Below are 12,182 nucleotides of genomic sequence, written 5' to 3' on the forward strand. Positions count from 1 at the left end.
TTAGAGATTTGAATTATTTCCTACCTGGTAGTTCTAGTGCCTTTTCTTTAGTGGAAGGTCATCTGGTGTTTTATTTTGGATGCCTACTGGAACCATCCTAACCTGTTTTTTTTTTTATGTTTTGATATTGTCTGCTGTCTTTGGGACATTCAGTAGTGATTTTCTTTGTTTATTCATTATAGATTTATTTGTATCATCCTGTGTTTTTGTTTTATTTGGTTGTGTCTGAGCAGGTGGGTTGTGCATTCTTTGTTGTTTGCTTATCTGTGAGCACGATACTTTTCACCTCCTTGTCTAGGCAGGCCCAGTTCCCCAGCTATGGTGCAGCAGGGCCAGTGTTAGCAGGTCGAATCCTAGCATCACAGGGTTGAAGCCAGTGCGTCTTAGCTGAGAGGCTGTGGCTGCAGGAAGCAGAGGAGTCTGAGCAGGGGTGAAGAACACTGGGGGGTGGGAAAGCTTGTATCACTGGTTACTGGTTGTTCTGTCTCCTGCTGGGAGCTCTGTGAAGCTGATTTCCTGTACTCCCTGTCTGTCGATCTCCGACAGGAGTCCAAGATGGTGAATCTGTGCTGTGTTAGCTAATAGGAGATCTCCACTTGTATCTCTCCTCACTCTTTGTTCTCCGTCAGTTTCTTATTCCATTTGGTGCTTGGCTGAGTTCTTTATCTTTTCATTTCACGCTTAGCATTCCAGGATTGACATTTGTCTCAGTTTTACTTAATTTTTTTGGGTCTTTGCTGTGGAGGGATGGTGTGATGCTTCTGTCTATAGTGCCATGTTGGCTCTGCCCCATCTTCAACTCTTGACACAACAGCCGACCCCTACCAACCATTCACTCTCTGTCAGGTGCTGTGTTAGCCACATTAATGTGCATTAATTCATTTAATTGTTCCCCAACAACCCAAAGAAGTAGGCTCTACTGTTATCCCCATTTTGCAGGTGAAGAACTGAGGCACAATAAGGTGAAATGACTTGTCCAAGGTTGCACAGCCTTGGCAGAGTCAGAATTACAACTCAGGTAGTCCTGCTCCAGGGCCAATGCTCTTAACCTCTGTGCGCTATCCCTGCTCTCCAGGAGACAAGTGTACCATCTTGGTTACAATAGAGTCTATTGTGTAACATGAACACTACGTGAGATACAGAGGTAGCCCTATTAAGTGTGTGTGTTCGTGTGTGTAAGAAAAACTTTACAGGGTAGGTAGCAGCTGTCAGGGTATTGACAGATGAATCAGATTTTGCCACGTGAACAAGGTGAGTAAGAATACACCCACTCAAGTGTATGGCACATGCAGAATCATGGAGATAAACACAGCATAAGTTTTGCTGCTCAAAAAGAAGGTTATAAAGCACAGTCATGGCATAATCAAAGAAATACATTTAGAAAGGCCACTGTGGCAGGAGAGCTGGAGGCAGAGGGGCAGAGGGGTTTGGTCATATATCAGGTGGAGGTGATGAGGCCTGCAGGGAGGATGCAGGTGCGGAGATGCAGAGGAAGGGATGGATGTGAGTGATATTGAAAGGACCTGGCGCATGGTAGGCCCCATAAATGTTTGTTGTGTGAAACAAATGCATTGGGGACAGAGTGTCTGCAAGGGAAGATTTGCCGTGTTTTGAACAGGAGCTTGTGGGAGACTTACAGGGTGATTAACAGAAATAGACAGGTGGAAGAAGTAGTTTGGGGAGAGATCTATTCTGTCGGCATGTTTGAGTTGGAGATGCCCGAGGGACATCCAGTTTGATGTAGGTATCTTGCTCAGAGAGGAGGTGTTTGAAGCCAGATCTGTGAACTAGCTCATTGAGGGAGGAAAGATCCTTGGGTATTCAGCCTCTCTGATCTGCCACTCTCCTTTAAAATGTAATAAGAAGTGTTGATTTTGACATTCTAAGCTGCTGAACACCAAGGGATGGCTGGAGTGTGTTCGGGATACAAATACCTAAATAAAGACAGAGGAGCCTCATGCCTGCATCTGACAGGGGCATCAAGCCATACCTGTCAATTGTTTATTCAGTGTGCACCCAAATGGCAAAAGTGACCAATCATTGCATTATAGAAGTCAAGTTCAAATTTGAAGGGCCAGATGTCTCTGGGTGCAAAAAGATACAACTTTTCTCTAAATCCGCAGTACTTTTGTTTCTGACATCACGGAGGAGTGTGTATTGGTGCCAGGTTTCAATTTCATGGTCGGACACTGTGAAATATTCTGGTTTGCATGTCCCCAGTGTGATATGAAAGGTTTTAGGTATCCATTTGTATTTCTACTCACACTGAAAGCTGCTGGAATGGAGTCCCAAATGCCCCAGCCAAAGGCACCGGAGCCTGACTCACCTTACGCTTGAATTTCCTCAGACATCAAAAGTAAGCTTTTTGGCTGTAGATCAAGAGGTTGGATAATGAGGACTGATGTCAAGCCTATGGAGGGCAGAGCCAGGGAGGTGGGGGCACTATCAGAGAAGTGGGTGTGAGTATGAGAAAGCAGGGGAGATTCTTGTGACCTCCAGTGGACACCCTGAAAACTCTCCTAAGATAATTTCATAGATACTTGATATTGTCTTTATATTCCACACCAGTGCCAAACTGCAAATGGCCAAGGCATGTTGTAACGTGTTGCTATCATCCACCAGCCCCCAAAGCACCCTCCATGTGAGGACATAAAGTTCAGTGGACATTTAGTTTTTATCCTGGACTGGTGGGATGGAGGAATGGGTGTGTATGAGCGTGGTGTGCGTACAAACAATACGAGCATTATCTCCAGTTAGGAGTGCTGGGATGAGTCCCGCGAAGACAAGACAGGAGTCAGACAAATGTCTCAAGAAGGTTAGTAAGTGTGTCTGATACCACTGTGTGGGTGGCAAGGGGCAAAGAAAAAGAACAGTGTCTATTTCTTTGCTCTCAGCCTGGTCCAAAGAGCAGATGGCATATTTGACAGCAGTGCATTTAGCAGAACTGTCACTCTGGAGTGAGCTACCTTGCCAACTTAGTGGCAGCTGCGTTTGGGAATGTGGGAGTTTATTAGACAGGAATTCCGGACCTTTGGAGGTGTGGTCTCCCCATGCAAGTAAATTGGGGAATCCACATCATCATTAGGACCAGTGAGTCACTGTCAACTGATTGATTTAGAAAATTGATGAATAAAGGATGATCCAGGTATAGGTGAGCTTTTTTTTTTTTTTTTTTAAATGAACAGGGGAGGGGCCTATCTAGAAAATTATATTGATTCTCTATTTTTGTGGTTGTTGTGGTTGTTGTTATGAAACCCTTGGTATCTGCTTTTAATGGCTGAAATTGTATGGAATACCAGAACAAACTCTAAACTGGCAATCAGGAAATCTAACTGGATTTTTGTACTGCTACAGGTTCATTAATTCAAAAGCTGTTTATTTTACTAACAGCCCAGTGAGACACTGGGCTTGGGCTGGAAATAAAATTATGAATATATATGGTTCCTACCTTCATGGAGGTTATAGTTAGCAAGGAAGATATATAATTAAATACAATGTGATATGTGCTGTGTTTAGGACTAGGTCCAGGGTGAAATGGAAGCACAAAGTGGAGGAAGTTAGAGGTCAAGAACAACTTCCTGGAGAAAGTCAGGTCTAAGCTGAAACCAGTGGGTGTATAGGTTGGGAGGTTGCCAGTGGCAGGTGGATGGGGCTGTGTGTTCCTTTGAAGAGAACAGAATTTTCAGTGCCTGGAAGTGAGAGAGAAAGTGTGGCCGGAGCATAGGTGGAGGTGGGAATGTTTTTGGGTGGGAAGGAGAGCTCAGGGATTGGTGAGATACCAAAGCTTAAGAGAAAAGGAGGAGCCAGATGAATGGTCTCATGTGCCAAATTAAGGAATTTGAGCTTTATTCTGTGGGCAGTAGGGACCCATATAATTTTAAGCAGGGCCTCAGATTTGCACTTATGAAAAATATGTTCTGACTTCTGTCGAGGGAGAGACTGGAGAAGATTGAGACTAGAATATGGGAGGCTGGAACATAGGAGGTTCTGGTAGTAATAAAGAGGGATGATGATGGCCTGAGCTGAGATAGGGTCTAGGGGTGGAGGGTGGGGAATGGAGAAGGTGGGATGACTTGAGAGACTAAAGGAGGGAGCATTTATTGGATTTGGGCACTGATTGGACATGGATTTGATTAAGAGGGAGGAGCTAAAAGGACTCAAAGGTACTTGGCTGTGTGCCTGGGTGGTGCTGGTGCCATTTACTGAGAGAAGAATACTAGAGAGGAACAGGTTTGGGTGGTGTGTAGGGCATGGGGTTGTTGCAGGTCGGGTTCTGAGAGGACCCAGATGATCAGTTGGTCTCAATTCTGACTCATGGCGACCCATGTGTGTCAGAGTAGAGCTGAGCTCCATAGGGTTTCAGTGACTGGTTTTCAGAAGTAGATTGCCAGGTGTTTATTCTAAGGAACCTCTGAGTGGGCTGAAACTGCCAGCTTTTTGGTTAGCAGCCTAGCATGTTAACCGTTTGCACCACCCAGGGACTCCTCTGAGACAAAATAGACTCTGAAATGGAGAGTTGTACACATTTCATTAGGGAGTGGTCTGAACATTAATTCCCGTGGTGGTTGATGGTGAAGGAAGCAGAAGTGGGCAGAGGAAGAAGTTGAACTGCAATGCATTTGCAACAAATGCCTCAGCCGTTCTTATAGGGAGTTCTGGAGCTGGAGTGGCCTTTCAGAGTTTCGCTGAGTTGGGGCAAGAGGGCCAGGCCTTTTTATTAACTACTGATTGGATGTGGACTGCCCCAGGAAGGGGAACTGACCTTGGGTAAGGCAGCTCTCTTCAGCTGAGGGCAAGTCCTAGAGAAGTAGTCACCCAAAAGCTGTTAGTCACTATCTCTCCCAGTAGCTTCAAGAAGGTGTCCTTTGGTCATGAGGGGGATGTAAGTAGTACAACATAGGATCCACTAAGTGTGAGGTTGCACAAACCAGTGTCTCTGGCCTTTCCTCTTCCTGTGGCTAAAAAGGGGGTTTAGACCAGCTGATTGCTAAGGTCTCTATGTACTTGAACATTCCATGACTCTAAAACTTGGAAGCTGCCAAATTTAATCTACCCTTTTTTTTTTTAATATATATACAGAAGTAGAGGCTCTGAGAGAGAAGCTAATTTTTGTAAGATCAACAGCGAGTTAGTGGTAGAGATCTCTTAGGTTGTATGTCTTCACTTCTGCCTCTTCCAAGAGCGAGGGCTAGAAAGATCTTTATCTGGGGCAGGAGAGGGAGTGATAAGACTTTTGATTGTTGTTCATGCTGATGCGGCTGGAGAATTTGGTGGAGTCACGTTACGGTTATATCAAATTGACATAGACTGCACTTACTTAACAGTGAGTCAGCAAGTTGAGTCAAGGACTGAGTCTCAGTGGAACCTAAATTGAGTGGTGGGAGCTCCGTTTATGCTTCTCTTTGAACTTCTGTACAAGACCTCCTTTCACCTCCTTCCACCCCCTGCCCTCTCTGTTAGCCTCTTAAGCTGGCCTTTCTAAAAGCTGTCTTCCTAGCACATTGATCTATCACTTTACTGGCTTGACTTGTATTTCTCAGTTGTCTTTGAGCTTCTTAGGAACAGATAGGCTAAGGCTACCCACCTTCCATTGGGCGGGGGGGTGGGGCATTCTTCTCCATTGTGGTTGTGATTCTGATGAATGGAACATACATAATTCTCCTTCTACTCAGTCATTGCTTTTATGGCTGGAACATCCAAATCAAAACTACTGCTGTTGCTCTTTGTTTTAACTTGTCTTTCTTACCACATCAGTTCATTCTCTAGTTTCTTTGGGGATGGCAACATTGAAATAATTGCGTGTCCTTGGTGTGAAGGAGCAATGGCAAACACAATCAAGATGACAGCCTGAATGGAGGATTCAGAGGTTATCCTCCACACTATTCCCTTGTCTTAAACTGTAGACAAAAAGATTTATGTTGCTTAGAATCAGAGAATCAGTGCTTATGTGGAATCTTTTGGAGTTACATGGCACCTCTGAGGTCATTTAATTGCATAGCATGACTGTCTGACACATTTTTCTGTTTTATTACAGCGAAATGTATCTATGGAGGAAAAGTCCTTGCAGAGGGCCAGAGGATTTTAACCAAGAGCTGTCGAGAATGCAGAGTAAGTTTTAATCTTATGATCCCCATCACTTCTGGGGAATGAACAGATAGAGGTGCGGGCATTAGATAGTGGGGCATATTGGCCTTGTTGAGGGGGCAGAACTGTTGGTGGTCAGCAGGAGTCCAGGATGGGGAGGACCTAGCCACTGCCATTGTGTAGTCACCTCGTCACCTGTAGATCAGGGAGCCTTGGGAAAAGCTATTAAAGGAAGGATGTGAGAGGGGGAAGGGAGCTAGCAGCTAATACGAGTCAGGGAGGTTGACGGATGGTTTGGGGAAAGAGTTTTGCATCAATATTGAGGGAATAAGTTTGTGATGCCAGCTGTGGACAGTGCCAGCTCTATTCTGAAATGGCTGATGTAATGCTGGAAAATGCCTTCTGTCTCCTGCCCACCCCCTCTTAGATTATTACATGAAATAAAATGTATAGAATCATAAATCTCCTTCAATAATCATTTAACAAATAGCGTTGAGATTGAGCTTCTGCTGTCTACTAGCATTGTACTATGTTCTGGATACACAACAGCAGACAAAAAACAAAGGCCTTGTCTTGTGTGGAACTTGTAGTCTAGTGGGGGAGATAAACAGTAAGAAATAAATAAATATACCATATAATGCCAAATGCTGTAAAAAATATAAAGCAGGACAAAGGGATAGAGAGCTTTGGGGTGGGGGTGGGTGGTCTGGGAAAGCCTCTCTGAGGAGGTGATGTTCAAACCCCTGCAAGGGGATTATGACTTGGTTTTCTGTTATCATTAGAGAGGTTCAAGGTAGACACCTAATGAGACTTCTAGAAAACCTGGGCATAGATTTAAATGCCAGCTTTATGAATAGTACTTACCACTGTTAGTGGTACATCTTGGTTCATCGTCTTTTATTGTTTATATTTTGTTTTGTTTTTACAATTTAGAAAGAAGTTGGGGGCTCATGGGTTATGCTGTGTGCACAGGTGGGGTGTGTGTGTATGTGTATGAGAGAGAATAATTTCATTCTCTTTAAAAAACCCATTAATTTCTTCATTTGCTCCTGTTTTCAATAGTTATTTACTAAACAGTTATTTTATGTACAAAGAGAATGGTCATTGGTAATGATATCGAACATTTCTTGAGCATTTGCTATTTTTAGGTACTTTTTAAAGCATTTTAATGTTTTTTTAATCCTTATAATAACCCTATAAGTTAGGTACTGTTATTATCCTGATTTTACAGATGAGGAAAGGATACATAGCTAGTAAGTGAGCAAGCTGGGATCTGAACCTGTGTACTGCAGTCTGGTTCCACTGTCCTCTCCCTTAGCTTCTCTGTTGCCAGTCTTGATGGTGTTAAACTTATTCGGAAATAATTCTCATTTCTGAGTTTTGGAAAGGTAGATTTAGAAGGATCGAGTGATCACTTTTCAGTCTGTCTGAGAATACCAAATTGATCAGGCTATGGCCCATTGATTCCTTGGATAAAGAGTAGAGTTTAATAGAAGGCCGTGGAAGATCTTTGGGACCCATGTGATGGATGTTGTCCAGAAGTTACAAACAATGATGGATGTAGGATGAGAGAGCCTCAGGTTTCTCCTGGGTGGTCTTTTTAAAGATTTAAGCCCTAATTCCCACTTGCAGCTATTGTATATAATGAATTAATGTTTTTCCTAGGCATCTAGAATGGCATTATGTATGTACCATCCTTGGGAGAATTGAGAGTAATTCCCCAAATAGTTTTCTATGTTTGGTGGTTCAGAAGAGGATCCGTCATTGACAAAAGGCTCCTGGGGATCCTATCCATTTTCATTTTGCTGGGATAGTTTTAAAATTTTCAGCAACATCAATTAGATAAGAAACAAACTCTTGTTTCACATATTTTCACCAAGTGTTTCCAGAAGTTAACATGTTTTATTTATTTATTTAAAATCAAGATGAATAAACTCTCCTGGCAGTTTTGCTTAATTTTGCCCAATTATTACTGCCTGGTGACATTTCTTTAGGCCAGCAACAGTTTTTTGACTTGAAGATGTGAGTTTTATATCTTATTAGAAATTCAGGTGGAAGCACAGTGATTAGGAAAGAACTTGAATGTTTGGCCAGTGACATGGAGACAGTTACCCTAAGTGAGAAAGAATAGGAGAATTGTATTTTTCCACCAACGCAGAGCTCCAGGGGTCATAAAATAACAAATCATAACCAGGAAGATTTAAAAATGTTAATCATCAGGTGCTTCTTATTAAAGATAGTTTTGAAAATCAAGTTAAAAAAGTTTTTGTGCCTAGTTATGTGACTGGACTAAATGGACTTGGTGGCACCTTATGCCACTATAATCACAGTTTATATTATTTGAAAATTCATGAAAAAGTGTGTTTGTCTCTATTTAAACATTTGTAATTATGATCTTGTTAAATATGTCAAAGGTTGATTAGAATTGTTGACTGATTTAATCAGCAGTCAAAGCGAGCCCTCTTTATGAAAAGTGAAACTTTCACAAGCAATTCTTTTAAAAAAAGTCTTCTGTAACATTTTAGATATTGTTTTTTTATAAAAAAAAAAATGTGCTTATTTTAGAAAATTTGGGATTTGGACAAAAAAGTGTAAGAAAGAAAGTGAAATCACTCCTGAATCTCACGACCTAAAGATAATCTCTTTTAGCAGTTTGATTTTTGACAGCAAGAGTGAAATTTATCCTGTCGCCTTAGTTTGGTTCTTCCAGAAGCAGATCCTGAGCTAAGGATTTCAGTAAAAATGATTTATTATGGTAGGGCTCCTAGAAGAAACCACTAAGAGTGTGGGAGAAGCAGAATGGGTAAAGGGAAGAAGCTGAGCAAGGGTGCAGTTTTCAGTGAAAGGACCAAACTTAGCCTGATGCCACCAGGTGGATCTGGAGCATAAACTATACTCTAAAGATTGTCACAATTTAGGCAAAAGACCTCCACACCAGTCACTCATTGGCTTTGGGCCATAGTGGTTGGGGATATAGAACTTGCAGGTAACTTCTAGTGCTTTGCACAGGTAAGGTGGCTCCAACACCCCTGGGTAACCCCCCCACCCCGAAGGTGGCAGGTACATGTCATTAGCAATGCAGCATGCAGAAGTTGGGGGGTGGGGTAGACAAACAGAACTGGTAAAAGGGCTCCAACAGTATCCACCACTCTCATTTACTCTACGAAGTAATAGATCATGAATAAATATAACAATATTGAAGTAAAGCAGTAGAGCAGTAATGATAAGTATTCAACATTTTGCTTTCCTTTGCATTTAGCTTATGCTGCTTATGCTAGTCAAAGTTCACCTGACTTATGTTGATTTATGATGATTGGTTTGATTTCCCTGTCACATGAAAGGAACGTCTGGTTAGGACACTGACTTTAGGACTGGTGCCAACTTTTGAGGCTAGGTGTCACCCATCGTAGCCTGGATTGAGATGGTAACAATGGAATGTAGATGAAAAGGGGGGGCCAAGTATGAGTAGTAGCATCAATTCTCAGGTCTTCGGGCCACTTCTAAGACAGGGGCAAAGTCAGAGTTTTAGATGCCGTAGGAGAGGAAAGACTGGGAAATGAAGAGCAAAGATGAAGAAGAAAAGGCAAGAGTGCCAGAGCTTGGACTGAGCTGGAGAAGAGGAAGCTGGGGGGAAAGACCCAAAAGATGAGTAGTTGGAAATTAATTTATACTTGACCCTTAAAGTGATGTTTATGCTCATATTCGGCAATGAATGTGCCTGATATAATGGGAGTTCCTGCCAAAGCAGAAAACTGTGAGGCTCCTGGAGTGATGGAGTCTCTTGGAGATGGAAAACTCAGTATTTCCCTTGATCCTCTGGGCTGTCAGTTCCATCCTGTTCTATGTTGAGAATTGCCTTTTGTCCTTGAGTGAGACTCCCCCTCTTGAGCTTTCTTCTTGGTTGACTTAAAGGAGAAAAACTAAATGTTTTAGATAAAATAAGGGACTCTCAACTTTTTTTTCCTAGTAATTAATGAACTAATTTCTGAAACAGAGTAAAACTAAATACAGATGCTAGTAATGTCAACAGATAAGCCCTTAGGTGAAGTGAGGTCATAAAGATTCAGCTGCTGAATGTTTAAAATTTTATTGTAATTGATTTTATTTGTATCTAGGGAAAATAAGTGTTCATCTAAACTGACCCTCTTTCAACTCATTCAGATTGCATACCTTGGCTCTTTAGTGTTTCCTCTGCCAGGAAATCTCTTTTCCTTATTCCATTATTCAAGTTGCCTTGAATATGCACTCTTTTCCATAATTTATTCCCACCTGGCAGAATTGTTCTTCCGTAATACTTTATAATACCTGTATTTGAGTAAATATTTTAGAACTTACTGTACTTTACTCCCTGGGTGGTGCAAACAGTTAACACTCTTGCTGCTCTCTGAACGGCTAGAGGTTCAAGTCCACCCAGAGGAGCCTTGGAAGAAAGGCTTAGTGATCTAGTTCCAGAAACTCAGCCATTGAAAACCTCATGGAGCACAGTTCTATTCTGACATGCATGGGACCGTCGTCATGAGTCGGCATTGACTTGATAGCAATTTGTACTGATATTATGTGGTTTCTAGTTTAAGTGGTTTTTTTCCCTCCTTCCTTTCAAACTGTGAGCTCATCAAGGACAAGGATTTATCTTTGGCTTCACAGTGCCTGTTACCCAGTGGTGTACTAGAGCTGGCTCACATAGACTTATGAGAGCTGATGGTACACATCTCCTCCCACCCTGCGTCCAGTGAAATCATGATGGTTGGTTGAAATTGTCTATCATAGAAGTGTTTACACCATGAAAATTGGCAGACACTTCAGATTAAGACTCCTGTGCCCAAGAGAAGGAGCCCTGGTGGTGCAGTGGTTAAAGCACGTGGCTTCTAACTGAAAGGTTGGCAGTTCGAACCCACCAGCGGCTCTGCAGGAGAAAGATGTGGCAGTCTGCTTCCATAAAGATTTACAGCTTTGGAAACCCTATGGGGCAGTTCTGCTCTGTCCTGTTGGGTCACTATGAGTTGGAATCGACTCATCGACAGTGGGTTTGGTTTTGGTTTTTTGGCCCAAGAATTAGTCCTTAAACATTTGCCAGCACACCCCTGCTAGCATTCTTCTGTGTAGAAGATGCTCAAAAACTGTTGGCTGAAGTGGAAAATCTTCTGATGTATCATTTTACTGGGATCGCATCCATTTTATTTGTGATTTTGTCATCGTTAGTGTAATTCTTGGGAGTATTGTTAATTATTGTAGCTTGTTATCACTGCAGGCCATTAACAATGAGCATTTTGTTTGTATCATTCACTGAAAATATCGACATCTTTTTCTCTCCCTGATATTTGGCTTCCAGGGTGGAGTTTTAGTAAAAATTACAGACATGTGCCCTCCTTTGAACTGTTCAGAAAAGGATCACATTCTTCCCGAGAACCAGTGCTGCAGTGTCTGTAGAGGTAAGTGGCTTAGGGGTGGCTTGTGGGGGTGGGACTGGGGGTGGCCTTGGGGTGGGTGAAGATTTAATGAATAGTGTAATGATAAGAACATGGTTTCAAAACTCTCCTCCACTCCTTAGAAAGTCATATATCGTATTAACCCTTCCCTTCTCTATAATAGTAGCTACTTCATAGGACTGCTGTGAGGATTAAATGAGATGATGTAAAAGTACCCAGCATTGTGCTTAGCACGTGATAAATGTTCAGTGATCGTTCCTATAATAATGATAATCATTCCTGTAATAATGGTTATTACAATAACCATTGTCATTGTTACATTTTCCTCATGAGTGGAATTGGGAAGCATTCTTTTCATCCCTTTCTGTGGGCCACTTCCCATATCTGATAGAGAATGACTTAGGGTAAATCTTACCTATTTATTAGATTTATATGCAATTTTAAAACTTCCTACAAGAAAAAAAGCTTCTTATAAGTACTAATTACTAATTAATACCGAGGCAGAAAGTGTTTTGCTTCCTATTCTCGGAATTTCATTCTTCCCCAAATTTAATTGCTTCATGCCCCAGCTCAAATATCACTTCCTGTCTGAAATTTCTACCCCTGGCAGAATTAGATGAATTAGTAGAATCTAGAATTTACTTAAAAATCTAAAAAAGCAAATCCCAATTA

General features: G+C 41.9%; 1 protein-coding gene across 1 annotated transcript in view; it reads left to right on the forward strand.

Moving 5' to 3' along the window:
• The window catches only part of NELL1 (neural EGFL like 1), a gene marked incomplete at its 3' end in the record, with an annotated part of 870,822 nt that overhangs the window by 224,212 nt on the left and 634,428 nt on the right, over positions 1–12,182 (forward strand). The window contains exons 10-11 of the mRNA XM_004369835.2: positions 6,035–6,108; positions 11,414–11,513. Coding sequence (XP_004369892.1) covers positions 6,035–6,108; positions 11,414–11,513 — 174 coding nt within the window. The remainder of the gene's footprint in view (positions 1–6,034; positions 6,109–11,413; positions 11,514–12,182) is intronic.

The sequence above is a fragment of the Trichechus manatus genome, unplaced genomic scaffold, assembly GCF_000243295.1.
Source record: "Trichechus manatus latirostris isolate Lorelei unplaced genomic scaffold, TriManLat1.0 scaffold00006, whole genome shotgun sequence".
In the NCBI taxonomy this organism is placed as follows: Eukaryota; Metazoa; Chordata; class Mammalia; order Sirenia; family Trichechidae; genus Trichechus; species Trichechus manatus.